This window comes from Macrobrachium rosenbergii, chromosome 29, assembly GCF_040412425.1.
Source record: "Macrobrachium rosenbergii isolate ZJJX-2024 chromosome 29, ASM4041242v1, whole genome shotgun sequence".
NCBI lineage: Eukaryota > Metazoa > Arthropoda > Malacostraca > Decapoda > Palaemonidae > Macrobrachium > Macrobrachium rosenbergii.
Window position 1 is genome coordinate 22,164,168 of NC_089769.1, and position 21,431 is coordinate 22,185,598.

Here is a 21,431-nt window from a genome sequence, read left to right on the forward strand (position 1 = left end):
CTGAAAACTTTGGAAAGAAAACATTTTTTCAAAAACAGTTTTTTTGTTTTGGAATGCTTTGTGCAGTATTTTCTGAGGCAATTTAAATTTTTTTATGACAATACATTACTCCTTAGATATTCAATAAACACCTATAAAGTACAAAAAATATACAACAGTTATTAATTAGTTGAATGGGTGTATACTGTATGTGTGTGTATGTTAACTGCTATATGCACACTAACTTTAAAACCAACATTACTATCGTCACTATCATTGTAATTATCTATCTCGATATCACTATTTGATGAAAATGAATAAGCATCATCATCAAAAGCCATTATCTCCAAAATCCATAAAATAAACAAAGATTTATAGAAATCTTCGACTGTTGCTCAACTTCTGGATACAAAAGCCTCCCTGGTCAAGCCTCTGGGCTGACGGAAGGCTTAATATTTTGCTATTTTTATACCTATGATTAAGAGATGTCTGGCATCTTTTATGTTTAAGAGTGAGCTGAATGGATGGTAAGACTGTTGACGTCACTCAAACAGGGCTAAGGGGAGGGACTAAATTTACCACATTTGAAAATAAGGCATCGATAATATCGTCGTCGCCCTAGTGCAACATATAATGCTAGTGTCACACAATGGCGATTCAAGACCGCGATCATCGTAATTTGCTCATTATGATGCGGTTAGCTCTAGGTGCAGTCACTAAAAAAATGTTTTGCAACATGTTCCAGAAGTTTTTGTTCACCTAACAGTAATTTGTTCTTTTGATATTTACAAGGAAATGTAATTTTCTTACTCGACTTTGGTTATTAATCATACGGTTAACAGTATAAAAAAAGAATGGTGAGTGAAAAATTCATATTACGAAAAATGCCGAAACATTTTGAAAAATTTCACTTCAGATGATTGGGCAAAAGAGTCAAAGAAGAAACTATATTTCGAATCCAGATAAAAGCTTATTGACTAGTAAAATAATATTGAATAATCATCAGTGAAATTATATATAAATAAAGAAAGAGAGAATTCAACCATTACTGTTGTCAAAAACAAAAAAGAAAAAATCTCATAACATCGTATGTTATCGTGTGACTCCACATTCGGGCAGGAAAGTCAAACTAAACTGTCTCGTCACTTGCACCGATAAGATGGGCAACAGACTCAGCCATAATACAATCATTAGCTTGCATAAAACTAATGTGTCTATTGTAGATATTGCTTGGCAGCTTAGCGCATATAAAAAAGCCATGTATAGCGGGATACAACAACAGAGAGAACAAGGAAATATGATAAATTCATTGTAAAAAGTGGAGGACGACCACATTGCTGCACCACTGTTAAGGATCATCATCGGATGATCACTCAAGGAGCTCCGCCTAACTCCCCTGACAACCAGTGTTGCTATATAGAGAGAACATTACGCTTTCCCTTCAAGTTGCTGCTCAAGCCATCCGTAACAGGCTACATGAAACCCAGATATTATTTCATCATACTACTGCCAAGAAACACTTCATATCAGCAAAACACAAAGATTAGAGGCTAGGGTTTGCATTATAATATAATCCAGTGGCTGATGATTTCTGTAAGAGTCATCTTTTGCGATGAAGAGGAGACATTCTCCACTGATGAGCATGGTAGTCTTCTTCACTGCTGGCATTTAGCATTAACTAAATTAATGTTGAACTTCTTGCTAATTTTAATTCTTTAGAAACTTAGATAATAAGAAATAAAAAAATGGGCATTATATATTCATAAGAGGCACCAAAATGATAGGCCTCAGTAGCAATGAAAGAAATGAGAAATCACATAACATAATATATATATATATATATATATATATATATATATATATATTATATATATATATATATATATATATATATATATATATATATATATATATATATATATATATATATATATATATATATATATATATATAAGTCGGGCATAAATCATCATGCCTTTATGGATGTCGCTGTCCTTAAAAACCGTTAAACGTGGGCGTGGCCTGAATCATTGGTGACTGGCATGTACGAATACGCACATTTGTAATCTCATCTCAACATGCGCACTGCTGTCGTAAATGTTCATTACGTATGATGCTGTGGTGTCGTAATCAGTTGATTTTTTTTTTTTTTTTTGAGGCCCAAGGTCCGTGCCTGATGCCGATCAGTCGCCAACCACGGAGTAGCGAGCAAATTATGACAATCACGGTCTTGAATCACCAATGTGTGATGACGGCATAAAGCGTAGACTCTAGTGATACACAGCACCTTGTGGGTTACGGAAGTTCCAATTACTTACAAACACATCTCATCCATTAGTAAATGAACAGTCATCAATATAACCAATACCAATAAATAAGGCTTATGTAGTTTTACTATATTTTTGTTAGGGTAGCATTCATTACAAAAATATGCTAGTTTACAAATGTCAGAAACACATCTGAAACATAAATTGAGCATTCAAGCATGGCCATTTCATGTAAAATAAATAAGCAAAATAATATATACACCGTAATAAGAGTATAACAGGTATGTTGTAACCATTTTAACGTAGAGTCACACAATGAAAGTTTATATACGGTCTATCAAATTACATATGCTAGGTTATATCTTTACAGAATACCACAGCATTACAAAGGTGTATTATTATTATTGCAATACTACTACGATATGCATATCGGCCATTACTGTTTTTGTTGCTCAATCAGATATCTAAGTCTCACATTTGTAAAACCCTTTCCTTATATTTATGATTTTTCTTTGTAGGCTATAGATTTCTTTCCTATATATCTTAATATATTAACTCGTTGTACAGTCACTTAAAGTAATACTGCAACATCTTCTAGAGGTTTTTGTTCACCTAACAATAATTTATTCTTTAGTTATATACAAGAAAATGCATTTTTCTTCTTCGATACTAGTCATTAATCGTACGGATATAAATGTAAAAAAGAATGGCAAGTGTAAAGTCCATATTATGAAAAATGACAAAACATTTTGAAAACTTTCATGTCAGATGATTGGGTAAAAGAGGCAAAGAAGAAAAATACTGCATAATCATTAATGCAAGTATTATATACATAAAGAAAGAAATCTACCATAATCACTGTAAAAGACACGAAACAGAAAAAACCTCATAACATTGCATATTATTGTGTGACACCACATTCGGGCGGGAAAGTTATACTGTCTCGTCACATGCACTGTTAAGATGAATAAAAGACTCAGCCGCACCACATTATCTCTCATGTCACTGATTGTTAGCTTGAATGAGACTATTGGTTTTATGGTAGATATTACTCGGCAGCTTGGCTTAAATAGAAGAATCGTGTACAGATGGATACCATGAGAGAGAGAGAGAGAGAGAGAGAGAGAGAGAGAGAGAGAGAGAGAGAGAGAGAGAGAGAGAGAGAGAGAGAGAGAGAGAGAGAATATAATAAATTTATTGAAAAAAGTAGAGGATGACCCCATGGTTACATTACTGTTGAAGAAGATCATCATCGCATGATCACTGCAGCAGCTCTCTGCATAAATCCCCTGACAACCAGTATTGCTATAGAGAGAGAACATTATGCTCTCCCTTCAAGTTGATGCCCAAACCTTCCATAACAGGCTACATGAGGCTAAGATGTTATTTCACCATATTCCTGCCAAGAAACTCCTCACAACAGAGAAACAAAAAGAAGCAAGGCTAGGGTTTGCATTACAAGATTATCCAGTGGCCAGTGATTTCTGGAAGAAAGTCATCTTTAGCAATGAGGAGGAGACATTCTCTACGGATGAGAATGGTAGTCTTCTTCACTGCTGGCATTTAACATTTAAGTTAAATGTTAAATTTCTCGTTGATATTAATTCTTTAGATGCTTAGATAATATGAAAGGCAAAAATATTCATTGTACAGGGTGTAACATGAGTTTATGCAAATATTTTGTGAAATGAAAGAAAAAGTCATTCTGAGCAGAAAATGTTCTATAAACATTACAAAGGCTTCATTTGTTGGTGAGGTGAACTTTTAAAATAACTGTTATTATTAAATGGGCAAGTACACTGGCTTACGGGACATTGGAGTGAGTAGTGAGGGATATGAGGGGAAGGGGATGGAGCTGATCAGTTCATTTGTTACTCTGAGCAGTCTCACTTTTCTGCCAAGATAAGTCCAGGTAACAAGTGTCAAATTCCGGACTCATTTTGAAAGCAAAAAACTGGAGACAATGCCTTACCATTCCATTAATATGGAATATGTAGATTTTGCAACAGTTCCATTTTTAGATTAAACAGCTGTGAACTCCACTGTAAAAAAAAAAAAAAAAAAAAAAAAAAAAAGGAATCTGGCGATTAGGCCAATGTGAATAAAATACCTCCAAATTAAATGTATTCTTTACATACTGAACAAAGGGGAAAATATGCATGCACCATTGAAACTTCCCTTTCCGTCAGTGGTATTCACTGGACTCCAAGAAAAGCAAGCCTACTGGAATCTCCCCTTCATCAAAGATAGGCCTATTCATTAAACACCAATCAAAGATTTAAAAGGTATATTATCAAAAATCTCTCCTTCGCCATCAAAAGTCATCACACCCCGGTCAAAGGAAAAAAAAAACACGCCTCTGAAAATGCTTTTGTCGTCAGATTAAAAAGAATGGGAACATTATGGAAAATTCACTTTCTTCATTCTTTCCTGTCAAAGGTAGCCTATTCATACAGTAATCGATAGAGGTAAAAAGCTGTCATTGTTCAAAGTCCAGTATCCTTCCTGCCTACATTCCTTTGTTATCATGATTACAGTCACTATCACTCATTCAGCATAGGCGTAGGCCTAGTCCTGACTCCAGATTCAATTCCGTGACGAGGCGGCAAGACAGTATCGTACTGTAATGGGTACTGTATTTGGTAATTCTATATATTAGCCCCATGCCTGTTTTTACCTTTTCAACTGTTTTTTTCTACACTTTTAGGGGTTCTGATACTGGCGCTGCATCTTTGTTGTCGGCCAAATGGAATATCCCTTCGCCGTGTTTAGTACTGGGGGGGGGGGGTTACCCATACGTTAACAAGTTATTGCACTTGCCGGTCGGGATATGAACCGTTTGAAGCAGACGTAGCCGTGCTCTGTCTTGTGAAGATCGCGTATGGAAACCCCTTGTTTAGATGGTTAATTACAGGTTAATTAGACTCGAGCGCCAAAAATTAAAGGTAACTTCATAATTAGCAACCAAAAAACTGTAGAAAAAGTCAAGTTATAGTGCCGTCGGCGCCGCGGAGCTACTATATAGATCTACCCTGTATTTGACACACCAGCATATTGACAGTAGGTACGTACGTACGTATACTAATGTTACCCCTAATTCATGGAATGCCATTTTCTTTTTCACTCAGAGTAAAAGACATTTTCTTTACATCACTTGGTAAACTTCGTAAGTCAAGGTCATAAGAAGTTATACAAATCAATAAATAAACGAAAATGAACGTAATATTCGTACAGGTAAAATTCAATCAGTTCAAAACTATGTACTGTAAAGGCATACAGAGAGAGAGAGAGAGAGAGAGAGAGAGAGAGAGAGAGAGAGAGAGAGAGATGCGCATTAAAAATATTGGACTGTAATACAAATTTTCCTTACCAATTTTACACTTAAAAGCATTTAAACTTATAAAATACTTAAAAAATTAAACACTTTCAGCAGGGGTAACGTATCTTTGGAAAGTGCAGTATCTTAGCAATTGGGTATCACATCTTGTAAAAGTACTCTAACTGTATGTGCTGTAATTACATGTACAGTATATTATATATATATATATATATATATATATATATATATATATATATATATATATATATATATATATATTGCCATATATTTTCGTGTATAAGACGACCTTTAGAAAAGACAAGGTATAAAATTATGACAAATTTTCATGAATTCATCTCATATCTCTAGTATAAGACGACTGCTAAATTACAAAACCATCTGTGTATAGGCTAGCTTTTGCAACAACAGGTATTTTGTGAAATAGTGGCTATGTAAAGATGGTGTTATTACAAATGCTGTTTTACTTACTGCATCCTCAGAAATTCAAAATACCGTATATACTCGGTGTCATGCGACTTTTGAAGACCTAATTTTGGAGATAATTTTAAAGGGGTCGCATCATACACGAAATATAAAATCAGCATATGTAATATTCACATATTAGTATCGTATTATAAAATACATACACAACGAATATGCATCTTTTCCATGGACCTTTTAACAAGTTATGCTTTACTTCACCGTATCCAGTAATATTGTATGTATTCGCATATTACTAATTGTATTATAAAATACAAGCATAGCGACCATGCGCCATTTGCATTGTGTAGGTTTTCGTGAATGTGGATAACGATACCTTTCGGGATTTTTTGTTTCGGCATCAGTTCAGTTTCCGTCCCATTTGCCATACACGTTAAAACAGTAAAATGTGGTCTTTCATGCCCAGTAGTTTTGATTAAAATACTTTTCTCTCCAATATTATTTATACGGTCGAGTTTGATGGCGTATCGAAGTTTAGGAGTTTCATTCATGTTGCCGATGCACGATAATTTATAGTCATTAGCACTTGAAAATTGTTTTCTCAGCTTTAGCTACAACTTGCAGCTTAAATTTAGCAGTATATTTCCTTGCGATCTTTTCTCCATAGCGAATAAGAGTATAATGTAAAATATGTATCAGTCTTATTCTACTTAACGTCATTTGTAATATAACTACAGTAATTGTTTACTATCGTATGATGGTTGAAATGCAAACAAAACAGCTGTTGTTAAATCCGAATCGGTTGTTCATAGCCACGGCCTGGACCGTGTTCAAAGCAAAACAGTTGTTTCTCGTTCGGTTGTTTATGGCTGTACTGTTTTATTCAACGAGTATAACGATACTTTAATCATCCGCTTTTACTTCTTTAACCTATTTAACTAGAGTATGGGATAAGGAGATGGAGTAGAAGAGTTTAGCCCATAGTAATCTGATCTCTCAAAAAAAGGAACTCGCATGATACACGAGATACGTGATAAAATAATTTTTTATGAGTGAAAATTTGGTGGTCGCAGATGCGTGAGATCGCGGGTTAATAAGTATACATGGTAAACGAAATAACAGTCTATTCCATATCATGTTTTTCCCACACACGTCGCCTAAAAGGGCAGCCATCGTTTTGTTTACGTTTCATCGCCAATCAAAAGCAACCCCTAACAACAATATGATAAAGTATGGTAATATTCGTACATAATTATCGTTTGTATGACTGAATTGTTCTAAACAGTTACAAACAGCCTGAATTTTTAATGAAAAATTAATATTATGTTATCATAAATGTTATTACTACCGTAATTACATTTTGTCAGCTGGCCTTGCATAGGTAAAAGTCGATTTCATTGATATGGAATTATTCCTCGAATAGGCTATTTATTATGAGGATATGCCAATAATATATAAGGTAAAAATGGTTTTATTACCTTTATTATCAGTTTATTTCATAGTATGAATCTTTTCATGTATGTCGGTGGTTATCGCACTGAAGCCGAGGCTAGCCTACCGACAAGCTTCTTCGTTGTTAACGTGCTTTTTTTCCCATTTTTATATGGGGTAAGCACGATGCCTTCTTTTGAAGGACTTTGATTTGGCGGTGGGGTAGACCGTAGCCTCGATCGGCTGCCCTGCCTGACATCGCTTAGACCCCGGTAGTGAATGTGTACATGTTACCAAATCGCCTTCTCCCTTTCTCCCAGCAGCGAGGAGAAGTGGGCGGGTATCGACAGTTCGAGACGTGTGAGGTGTCTGTTGTGTTTTTAGATGTTGGAGTGGCTTTGTTTATGTGTGTATTAGTCTGTAACACCCATTTGCTTTCAGCAAACCTATCCGTTGATTACATACGTAATCCTGGAGTGTCTACACGGATAGCAAAGTGTCCGCCTTCTCTGACTGGTCGGCTGCAGGGATTGAACCCTCGCCACCCACTTCTGTGAAGTCTGAGGTTGCTGCTTCTACCAAACGAGCCATCGAGGCTCCTAGCCTACCGACAAGCATCAATGAGGATTCAGGGTTTGATTTTTAGAATGGTAGTGCAAGACGACCCCCAACTGTTGGGGGTGAATTTTATGATTTAAAGTTCGTCTTATACGAGGAGATATATAAAGCAACAAATATAATTTAAAATACCCAATACTTTAGGAATAACTTACAGCCAAGGGGAATTTTATAATTGATAAGTGCTTCATCACCAGTGGGATTCAAGCTGCTCCATGGTTTAGAAACAATAGTGTACAGTCAGTTTTGACCATTTAGTCTTCTAGAGAGGTATTAGATGATACAGACTCTGCTGTGTATATGCCTGTTGAATTCAGTTTTGTACTTAGAATCGACATTAATTCACCTCCACCAAGGTAGCTGATTTGTAAGCTTTTAACACTTAGCTAATTGTGGATTTTGGCGATATACACCATGACATTTTTCATATTTACAAATATTAAGCCACAAACATAATTTAATATCGAATACAATATAACTTAGGAATAACTTACACCCAGGGGATTATACGCAGGTCCACTGGGCAGGTAGCAGCAAAGAAAATAAAACTTTAAAGTAAATTTCAAATTATGTGCATCATACCACCAAGCAAAAACATGACAAAAACAAAGTGTCAGGTGATGCCAATACCCACACACTGCCCTTGTTCTGCCCAGCATCTAACCATGGGTCACCCTTTGTCTCCAAAAGCATGAACCATTGCAGCATCCAGCTCCATACTCTGTCCATACACAGCCTTCTCACTTGGTATATCTTGATTACAGTCTGTGCCCTCCACCATTTCTTTGTTCAAAATTAACCTTATTAAACCTGTACAATGGCTCCAAGGTGTGTGCTAGAAGTGTGTCTGGTGGTAGTGAGAGCAAGCCCATGAGGGTTGTGATGTGCCTAATTTGGCTGAAAAGGTGGAAGTGCTTGACATGATAAAAATAAAAACTATCTTTTGGCAAAACTGTATTTTCATGTATAGGCATCGGAAAAGCATTTGTGAAAGGTTTGCTACTGTGCCTATGAGTGCAAAAAATGAGTTCTAGCATGGGAAAGTGTTGGTAAAAACTGAAAAGGCACTAAATATATAATAAAAGACAAGACAAAGAAGAGGGTCCCTATAGATGGAAAAATTCTGCAGCAAAAGCCTTATCCCTGTATGAACAGTGATAAAGCTGTAATTAAAGAGGGAACCAAGCCATTTCCAGCAAATAAAGGATGGTTAAATCAATTTAAGCACCAATTTTAACTGCAAAACATTAAAAGTACAGAAGCTGCATCTGCTGAAGAAGGGCCACCAAAACATTTCCTGCATAGCTAAATTAAATAAATAAATAAAAAATGGAGGCTACAATCCCAGGCAGGTTTTCAGCTGTGATGAAACCAGACTGTTCTTGAAGCAAATGCCTACCAGGACATATTCCACCAAAATGCAAAGCAGGTGCCATGCTTTAAAGCATGGAAGGAGAGGGTGACTCTGGTGTTATGTAGCAACACAGCTGGCCATATGATAAACTCTGGCACTGTTTCCCATGCAAAAAAATAACTACATTTTGAAAAACAAAAACATGAAGCTTCCTCCTGTTTACTGACAACACAATAGCAACACATCGATCACTTCAGTGATTTTTAGGCAGTTGTTCCATGAATGCTTCATCCCCAAAGAATAAAGCTATTTAGGGAAGAAAGATTTGCCTTTCAAAGTCCTATTGATAACAGATAATGCTCCTGGCCACCCACAATCCATTCCTGTTGAACACCCAGATGTCCAAATCATGTTTCCGCCTCCCAACATGAATAAGCTTCTCCAGCCCCTTGACTGAGGCATCATTCACTGTGTCAAGGCTGCCTACACTAGGCAGGTCTTTGACATGATCTGCTCAACTATCGATGCCAACCCTGCTGTAAACATCATGGACTGCATGAAAGCATTCACTAGTGCAGATGCAATAACATTTATCTATGGAACAATGGATAAACTGAAACTGGAAGGAGTGAATGTTTGCTGGAAGAATCAGTGCAGTGAGGCATGATCATCCATTTGGTTAAACAAGTTAGTGGTGATGGAATGGGGGAAAGGAATGATGACAGTGTCGTTGACCATCTTCAAGATGTCACGCTAACAAGTGAGGACCTGGAAGATTTAATAAAATCACCAACATCAGGGGATGAAGATGTATGGAAAAGTGAAGCTGAACCTCCAAAGTGGACACTGAAAAAGATGTGTCAAGTATTTAGCATGATTCAGACAGCTGAAGATGAAACCAAGGATTATGACCCTTCAAGGTAATTGAGCATCAATGTTACCACTATAACAGGTGTACGATGAACTAAAACAGCAAAGGAAACAACTGCCAATTACAATGCTTTTTTTGTGTTTACATTAATATTAATATTTGAAAATTAGTAAGTAATTTTCATCCTAAAAATGTGTTTAGTCATGAAAATACAGTAAAATGAAAATAGAACGATGGGACACTTCAACATACGCAAACAAACCTAACATTTCGTTCGGAGGTAGTCCAGTCGTTCTCTAAACTACCCATGTATTTTAGATATTCTCTACTATCATCATAAAACACTTTAATATCATTTCAAAATCATCTTACAACACACCAAAATACAGTACCAATAAAATGTACAATATGCGCAGTACACAATGTGCAAAATATCAATGTTGTTTATGAGCATTACCTTGTACTGTATATGATGCACAAATGACCCAGCATCTTTGCCCAGCTTCCCAGTTCACTGAATATGCTTCTACTGTTTGCATGCTCTGTACCGGTTTTGACTTAGCGTATTTTTTTTAATCGTGCCATAAGATGCCCCTTAAATGCCCTGCTCTTTCTAAGGTTTCTGGCAAAGAGCCTAAATGCCAGATGGAGGTCATGACGCTCCAGGAGAAGATAGCACTTCTGGCAATGTTGAAAGAAGGGAAAAGTTACGATGCAGTAACCGCCCATTATGGAGTAAATGAGAGTACCGTCTGGTACATCGAAAAGGAAGAGGATGAGGGGAGAATGCAACCTGTGAGGATCTTTAGTGGAGATGAAGTCAGCACCCTCATTGATGCCCACTCTGACCCCCTGACGGAGCAGGATTTGGAAGAGCTGACGAAGTCTGCCAGCGAGGAAGAAGACAAACCAGGTTCAGGAGATGAACAGCAGGATGAGGGCCTGTCTTTGGAACGTCTGCCCTGACATATGAGGATGGCCAAGGAGCTGCAGGAGATGGCTGTGGCATAGGATCCTAATGTGCAACACTCCACAGACTTTTCATTTGTCCTTGATGGGATTTTGGGGCCCTATAATAACCTCCTTGTCAGCATGGAGCAGCAGCAACAGCAGCTGCCTATCACCATGAAGAAAGACCCCCTCCAAAGCCTCCCGAAGCCCCTGAAGAGGGGCAATTGGTGGTCGAAGCGCCTGAAGAAGGGGAACAGGCAACCCCCAAGGAGATGTAACTCCTCCACTTTGTTGTGCAGTCATATCTTCATTGTCATTCATCAGACTGCACAGCTAATTCATCATCATCATCTTCAATCAACATTCATCACTGGTGAGCACCCATATGATTTATGTACAGTCGACCCCAGCCTATTCACAGTTCAGGATTCACAGCTTCATCCATTCACAGATTTTTCTATGGAACTTATCCCTGAATTGTTTAAAAAAATTTGGTAATTCACAGAATTTTTTTGTTGAGAAATGTTCACTAATTACTGTATTTTCATGTTATTTTCGTGACTAAATACATTTTTATGATAAAAAAATAATTTACTAATTTTCAAATATTAATATTAATGTAAACACAGCAAAATATCAATAAAATGTATTTTTTTTCAATGCATACTAAATATTAAGGTACTGTATACAGAGCTTAACTTCCCAGTGTTTCACCATGCACTCTAAAAAGAAAATGGGACTGCTTCAATACTGTATGGGAGAAAATGGCTGTGCATGAATATAGGGAAACTTGAATAGATTTCACATTTAGCTGTAAGCCATATATATTTTTAAGGGTAATGTTGTAAGATGACTGAAATGATAATAAAGTGTTTTACATAATAGTTTAAGGTACATTCTGTGTACAGTAGGATGATAGTTTTGGTATACATTTGGTGTTTGAACTGTTAAAATAAGCAGTTACAACGTTTTTAGGGAGGTCTTTGGTGTTTGAACTATTTAAACAGCTAGTTTATAAGCATTTTTAGAGGGGGATGTCAAGTATTCATGTATTTTAGCCATTCACAGGTGGTTGTGGTCCCTATCCCCATGTATACCAGGGGTTGACTGTAATCTTAATATTATTATTTGAAAATTAGTACTGTAAATAATTTTTTTTATAAAAACTGTATATTTAGTCACAAAAATAAAATGAAAATACGGTAGTTAGTGAATATTACTCTATGAAAAAATCTGTGAACTAGAGAATTTTCCACGATATATCTGGAGCTATGTTCCACAGAAAAATCTGCGTTAACTGAAGCTGCGAATGCTGAACTGCAATACAGCAAACCCCCATATTCACGTTCTCACGATTCGCGGACTCGTGCATTCGCGGGTTTCTCTGTAGAACATATCTACCCATTATTAACGGAAAATTTGCCCATTCGCGGTATTTTTCACTGAGAAATATTCACTAATTATTGTACAGTATTTTCATATAATTTTCATGAATAAATGCACTTATTGTGATAAAACTGTTAAAATACTCAGGTATGCAGGTAGTACTCGAGTTATGATAATTCAATTTTGCGATGGGGTAAGCAATTAATACTGATACGACAATATTTTAAAAATATTTTTAAATTTTGCATACCATCAGGCAGCAAGAGAAACCAAATTACAATAGACCTACTTCTTTTCCTCCATCTCTTTATCCCATCTTCTACTTAAAAAAGTAAAAGAGAATGATAAATGTATTGTTAGTAACATTATACTCTTGCGTAAATGCGTACAGCCATAAACAACCAAATGAGAAACTGTTGTTTTGCTTATCGCCAAATCGGATAACAACAGCCGTTTTGCTTGTATTTCAACCACCATACGGTAGTAAACAATTATCGCAGTTAAAGTACAAATGGCGTTAAGTATAATAGGACTGATATATTTTTTCATTATACCCTTATTCACTATGGATAAAAGATCGGCAAGGAAATATACTACTAAATTTAAGCTGCAAGTTGCAGCTGAAGCTGAGAAAACAATGTTCAAGCTGCTAATGACTATAAATTATCATGCATCGGCAACATGGATGAAACTCGACCATAATTAAAATTGGAGAGAAAGTATTTTAATCAAAACTACTGGGCATGAAAGAACACATTACTGCTATTTTTACGCCAATAAATGATAAATACATAAAAGCTCGTATTATGATGAAATCAAGTGAAAAAGCAAACGGAATCTTGATTTTTTTTACACAACAAATGCCCCAAACGGCCATCATCTATTAACAAAAAAATTGCTAAATTAATTTCACAACAAAATTTAAGATATATTTCACCTCGAAAACACTTTGTACAACAAAAAATAACCTTGTCCCATATAAAAAAAGTATCTACAGTAGAGATTCATTTCCACTAACTAGAAGCAAGAAAAGCACTATGAACTGAGTTAAATAAAGCAAAATAAACTTACCGTGTAATCGATTTCCAAATCAAAACATTGACTGCTATGATTGCAATTTATAATACAAAAGCAACATAAAAATAAAATATACAATATTATTGGATACAGTTAATTAAGGCATAACATTTTAAAAGATCCATGGAAAAGATGCATACTCGTTATGTTGATGTTTGTATAATACGATATGTGAATATAGAGTGCAGGATAATGTAGGATAGGCTACCTTATATGTATACGATATGCCATAATGTAGGCAAAGCTAATTCTTGTTTGTTATTCCATTTCTCTTTGTACTGAACTGAATTATCATATGTCACTCTGCATTAACCTTCAGGATTAGCCAATTTTAATAATTACTATACCATGTATGTATAGAGTATACTTTATAATGTAGGCTAGGCTTCCATATAGGTATACATGGTACTGAATACCCTAGTGTAGGCTAGGCTATATTTGAGATATGTTTTTCCTAGAAACGATGGGTTTTATGGAGTCTAACCCCATTGTAAGCAGGATAATACCTGATAAGCATTTTTAGTTTTTTTTGTGTCTGAACTATCAGAATAGGCAGTTCTAACTGCTTTTAGAAGGGTTCTAAGTATTCACGGATTTTCAGCTATTCACTGGGGGGTGTGGTACGCATACCCCGCGAATAAGGGGGCGGTGTTACGGCGTGACGATAAGCAAAACTCGCCGATAAATGAAAATCATAGATTTTTGGTTATCTGGGCCTCTGTTAGGTATGTATCGGCGCCAATACACAATTATCGGCATTGAAAATTGCCTATTTTCGTCGCTAGACCAAAAAACCAGATCGCTGATAACTGAGCCTGCCAATAACTGGGGACTTGTATTATATATATATATATATATATATATATATATATATATATATATATATATATATATATTGGATGTCAACCATGACCAATTTCATCTTTATATGTAAGATATCCTCTACGACTGATATGTAACGATAAAAATTTACAAGATACATAAATATATACTGTACAGACAACTGGAAACCAAACACACACTTGACAGGTAGGAAACAAGAGGCAAGAGCAGTAAGCTTGTTAACATCTACAGATCTATCTTTGCAAGAGGGCCCACACCTTTGGTCCTTGTCTCATGTTTACTACCTTCCTTAAAATCTATACATTTTACATATTTCACTTTATAATTAACGGATTAATTTTATGCATGTAATGACTGTTGTTCATATTCTTACAAAAGATTTCTTTTTATAAAAGTGGACTTAATAATGTTTCTTTTCCAGTATGTATACTGGAATAAACTGTCTTTTGTCCCTGCCCAATTGATTGTACGATTGTTTTTTCTAACATTTATGAAAATTCCACTGTTCACCTGTGCTCATCTTATAAATCTTCATGCTTTTTTTTTTATCTTTTCAGTTAGTTTTCCAGTTTAACCAATGTAAGTTTTTACAGGACATATATGGGATTTGAATACACATCTTTAAGCATTATTGGGAGAGTTCTTTATATGTGCTTGTTTCACTGTACTTTTGTTCTTAAATGCCACACTAACTTCAAAGTTCCCAAGTACAGTAGATAAGAAACATCTTTGAAATTACAGTACTGTATTACTGTAAGGTACTGTAGTATGAGCAAGATTTTGTGTTGTTTGAATGTGATACTGACTAGTGTCTTTCTATAAGGCCACTAGTGTTAAAATACTTACTTATAAGTGCCAGCATCAGTCATTCGTACTCCAGTAATGTGAAGCACTCCTGAGAAGGGGGTTGTGTACCTGAAACAAAGTTCACGTGTAAAAACTGACCTACCAAAGGAATAATTCATACTAACTGCAACAAGGAACAAGCTAATTTAGGTTATAATGATGGTTATAATTTTTCGTTTATATACCACTTTCCAAACTAAAATAGGAAAACATTACATTATGTCAATGTTTGGTGAAGTATGTTAGGTTTCACACTAGTTGCACAGCACTGTGAAGAAACACAAATACCTTGACTCTGACTGGAAAAACAATAATCTTTATATGGGGAGGCAAAACACAAGCCAAGTCTTACCTGTCATCTTGAGGTAGAGGTTGTTCATCGTGGGTCCAGGTGAGTGAAGCTGGTGGCTGGGAGTCAATTTGGCACGAGAGTCGCAGCGCCTCCCCCACCACCACCGTCACATTGGTATGGGATAATACAAAGTTCTTAGTCATACCTGGAATAAAGATGATCAAAATCATTATGAATTTCTTTAACCAGAGAGTGAGTTCCATAATGATGTATTCTATGTATGCTAGACACTGGACTTAACAAAGAAAGTACTCCTGTCAACAAAAATTTCATCCTCTGATTTGGATTAACGATAAAATTATGCTTCCAATCCAATCCAAGATTATTAATGCAACAAAATAAGATTATCTCCTTATCCAGACTAACATTACAAGAAGACTTTCTATTTAGACTAGTGTATATTCCTGTTCTTGAACTATGAACAAAGACACACTCATATCTCAGCTAAAATAATCATTCAGACAAAGACAACATTCCAGATTACAATTATCCTCTTGCACAGACACACCAAAGTGAAAGTTCCAACTTTATTGCTAACTCGTCTTCATTCTTGGAAGTACAACATTAGAAGCACTCCTGTAAAATACAGGCATACTGTATATAATTTCAAAAACCAGTTAGTGTATAGTTCTCAAACAGTTCCAATGCAAAATATACACAAAGCCACCATATTTGCTGAACAAGGACTACATTTCTAATATGTTACACTTATTTTCCTTTCTTTCTTACAGACTTTTCATCATTAAACTCTTCAAGGGGTTGTTTTTCTTCAATGATTTACACCTTATCCATACATTACTGCCTCTTGCATAATTCTAAGAACAACTGTTACTCAGTTGTAATCATGGCAGTATTTGGTTTCCACAGATTACTACAAGTCATTTGGAACACTGGATATTAAAAAAAAAAAAAAACAAGCATTTTGATATGCGTGAATTGTGATACACACTCCTCTAAAAAAAAAAATCTACCAGGTTGCTGTGTATTCTGTAATCTGCACTTTGAAACACTTGCTTCAAGATGAAAAAAGAATCACCATGTTCAGTCTGTGAGCCCAATAAGTGAATTAGATATCGTGGAAAATGAATGCAGTGCTGAAGCAGTGTTAATGCATAAGAAGGAAATTTTACCAATGCTATTCTAGTAATTTTATGTTGAGTATAGAATTTACTACCTTACAATAACATCATTGCAGGATTGTAAATCTTCATTACAGTGGAATGTGAACCATGTCCACTGAAGGTGACATCCTACAAAGACTTACCAGTAAAATGTACTCTTCAACCAAGAATAAAAGCTACTGTACTTTCAAGCGGACCATTCATGAACCTTGATGGAACAAACCATATAACAGCACAACCCACCTTTGCTGGTCTTTTCACACAATGTTACACTTAATGCATCTATAAAATTTGTATATTTGTCATCCTGTAATTTGAGAAAATGAGAACACTTGGTAAGTGTTCTCATTTTCTCAATATTAAATTTCTACAGTATTTGCAATCTTGAAATGCACAGCAAAACCTGTGACATCCAACACCTCAACAGAAAAACTGCAACGATTAGCAGCTTGCCCTACCACTAGTGATTCACTTTCACTTTCAATGTATACGGGAGTCTTTCCTATTCTTTTCCCCAAAAAACAATCAACATCTTTTTTCATACACCTTCAAGATAAAAACTTTTATTTTCTTCTTCCTTATTTCAAGTATAAGTGAAAGCTTCTAGGTTGTCTCATGGACATTTCCTTACTATGTTAATAATAACCTGAGCATAATTGTACAATTCTCAAAAGATGACACATCTATTTTGTATGTGTGCTTTTTTTAATAAAAATTTATACTAGTTTTGGAAAAATTGTGAATAAAATAATGGACCATCAGATATCTCCTGAACTAGGTATCCTATATTTAGTTTGGAGAAGATTGTAATAATAAACACCCACAAACTACAAAATAAACTACTAGATACAATTTTCCTGACCCAGGTGAATAGGTATACGGCACTGTACTGAGAAATAATTTAAAATATTTCTCCTTCTGGAGTACTTATGTATTATTTTAAAAGTTCCATTTTGCCCAAAATGATCTGACTGCCACAGTTATTTCCAAGCACTATTTGCAAAACTGTCAATTACCAATAGGAAAAATGTACACTCTGCAAAGAGTACAGACTCATAATAAAGCAGGCATAACTATTATGAGAGAACAACAAAAAGCACCTGGATGGATATCATTTAGTGAAGTCTCTCTAAAGATATAATACTAATATATGAATGAATATGTGCTTGACAGGTTCAGACACCTTTCCCAGAGATGGTTCAAGGTACCATTTCAAAGTGTTATGTATCTAACTCTTCCACGACTTATGATGTTTGAAGCAGTTGGATAAAGCAATAAACAGCCAATACTGACACTACTACAAAACTGGCACAAACATTAAAATTTGAATGAAGGAGTATGTTCATGTCCACATGAAAACAGAAAACTTTATGAATACTACCACTACATATACTATGTTATCCATACTACAATGCACAGTGCAGGCTGAACTGGCAGAAACATTCTGCTTTCCGTAATACAATTTTCTAAGGGACGAGCCTCTTCCTTTATGTGTTTCAATGGAGTACTTCTATGGTGCTTGCATGTTTGTGTTCGACATTTCAAAAATACTATTCATGAGGTGGCTTTGTGGGTAGCCTTCATCGCTAAATATCATTAGAGTGATGTCCACTCAAGCTCCGAGTCAATTTAAATGATTCAACACCAAGTAAAGTGCTTATTAAGAAGCAGCAATCACAACAAGTTGAACTAAATGCAAGAGAAAAGTGGCTACATACAAAAGCTTACTCTGGAATAACTTACATCCCTAACTGGTCTGATTAGCTATCCTTTAATGTAGTTACTGTCTGCTGGAAGACTTCCTGTTGTTTGAATGAGCTGGCCATATGCCATCACGGGCTGTTGCTCCTACGAGCAGCCTGTAATACATTTTCTGGATGATGTTAAACACGCTGTAGAATAAAACCACTGACTACCTGACCCATGTGCAAAAGTGGCCAACTTATGCATATGCTTGAAAAAAAAAAAAAATTTTCGCTAATAAATATTCCCACCACAAAACAATCCAATTTTACTGCTGCATATAAGGCAATGCCTCAGCGAGAGTAATTACATATTAAAAAGACCACAGCAATAAATTTTTGCAATCTTGTCCCCAAGATGTGAAGAAATACATATTCTCTAGACTTTGCTTGTCACCATCACTGGAAGTACTAAGACTGGGAGTAATTTGTCTCTACACTTAGGTGCATCCATTATACAGAAACATGTCACAAATACATTGACAACAAATCAACAACAAGTGGAGAACGAATCTTGGCAAATGCTAGACAATTGTATGAAGCACTGGGTAGGACTACCAATAAGCTGTTAACTTGTATTTAACCGTTTGTGATGTGTGTGCAATAAGTTTCCAGTAATGATGGCATGTTTTACTGGAATGTGGATAAACGCTTAAGATAAAACCACTGCATTTTTTTCTCGAAAAGCCATAAACTTGCATAAGGACCCTACCTATATGTTGTAATGCATACATAGGCAAGCTCCTTTAGCTATCAAAGCATAAAAGTTTGACATAAAACTACCAATAAAAACTGTTCATGTATTTATACTACCAAGGGTTAACCAAGGAAAACCTGGCAAATATGATACACTGCTATATATTCTTCAAATGATAAAATTTCTCCAGAAATAGATATTCCGAGTCCATTTTTTTTAATCATCTACCAATTCCCTTTTCACTCGAAAACCACAATGACGAATGATTTTGATATCCCAATTCAACAAATGCACAAAAATGTTCAAATGTAGAATGTTATTGGAATTTTCATCAAAACATGTAATACCTACTAAAAATATACGTATATACAAGGCCACAAACCAATGTACTGTGACAAAATTTAGTTTTTGCAAAGCAGAGAAATTAATGAATAAATTTAATTGCTAAAAACCCTTGACTGACGTTAACTGTTGCTAAATAAATTAATAATGTAAAATATAAACATTTCACCCAGATGAATATTTTGTAAGGTTAAACCATAAAGAGGAGAAAAAAATGAATGAATGATTTAATGAAAGAATTGAAAAGGTTGACTAGGTGATACAACAGCTAAGGTTGATGAAGAGCAATGTAGCTGAAAGGATAAAAACTAAGTATAGCATATAGCGGAAATGATAATCTTTCTCTATATATATATATATATATATATATATATATATATATATATATATATATATATATATGAGGCACAAAAATTGTTGCTAATAGTACAATATTGAAAAACAAGCCTAATTATTAAAATAAATTGTTACTAACAACAAAATACTGAAAACAAGCCTAATTCTATAGGAGAAGCTCACATCATCTCACTGTACCTCTTTCCCAAACATAAATAACCCACACCTGATACATCTTACATTATAAAAGGGCTGTTTTACCTTTAGGAAGCATTTATTTAACCTCTAGGAAACATTTATCTATTCTCTGAAAAGAAAAAAAATTCTGCCTGTCAGCCATTTGCAATAAGTGGCTGTAAACAAAATCATGGCGTCTCCCTGGTGGCCTGTCACAGTAACACACATATAAACAACTATACTATACAGCTGACCTGAGAGGAGGTAAGAGTTTGGGAACAGTTTCTCATTAAGTAACATTGTTTATTTACAGTAAATTTCATATAGTCCAAACCAATGGCTAAAATACAAAAAAAAAAAGCACTGCTATAACATCACATTTACTCTAGGATCATAAATTTTCCCCTACAAAATCACTTTAAAGAATCTTTCAATAAATGTATGATGAAACACTACTATTGTTTTTTCCACAAATTACCCTTGTAAAATAGGGGTGCGCCCTATACACCAGGTGTGAGGGTGTATCTTATATGCCAGCAAATATATATCTTATATATATATATATATATATATATATATATATATATATATATATATATATATATATATATATATATATATATATATATATATATATATATATATATATATATATTGTATATGTATACAGTAAACCCCCGTATTCGTGGTCTCACAATTCGTTAACTCACCTATTTGCGGATTTCTTTACGGAACATTTATAACCATTATTTGCTGAAAATTCGCCCATTCACGGTATTTTTCACTGAGAAATATTCACTAATTACTGTATTTTCATCTCATTTTCATGACTAAATGTACTTTTTGTGATAAAACTATTAAAATACTCAGGTAGTGCTCGAGTTACGATAATTCGCCTTTTGATAATTTGATTTTGCAATGAGATAAGCAATTAATACTGATACAACAATATTTATAAAATATTTTTAAATTTCACGCGGTCGCAGGCAGCAGCATACAATCAGACAGAGAGAGAGACCAGATTACAATAAACCAACTTCTTTTCCTCCATCTCTTTATCCCATCTTCTACTTAAAAAAGTTAAAGAGAATGATACAAGTATTGTTAGTAATGTTATACTCTTGCATAAATGCGTACAGCCATAAACAACCGAACAAAAAACTGTTGTTTTGCTTATCACCTAATCGGTTAACAACAGCTGTTTTGCTTGTATTTCAACCATCATACGGTAATACACAATTACCGTAGTTACAGTACAAATGACAAGTAGAATAGGAATGA

General features: G+C 35.0%; 1 protein-coding gene across 4 annotated transcripts in view; it reads right to left on the minus strand.

Annotated features, from left to right (window-relative positions):
* The window catches only part of LOC136854671 (protogenin B-like), a 507,887-nt gene that overhangs the window by 134,752 nt on the left and 351,704 nt on the right, over positions 1–21,431 (minus strand). For all 4 annotated transcript variants that reach the window (XM_067131267.1, XM_067131266.1, XM_067131269.1 and 1 more), the window contains 2 exons: positions 15,736–15,880; positions 15,384–15,452 (listed from right to left, as the gene is read on the minus strand). In XM_067131267.1, the coding sequence (XP_066987368.1) occupies positions 15,384–15,452; positions 15,736–15,880 (214 nt within the window). The remainder of the gene's footprint in view (positions 1–15,383; positions 15,453–15,735; positions 15,881–21,431) is intronic.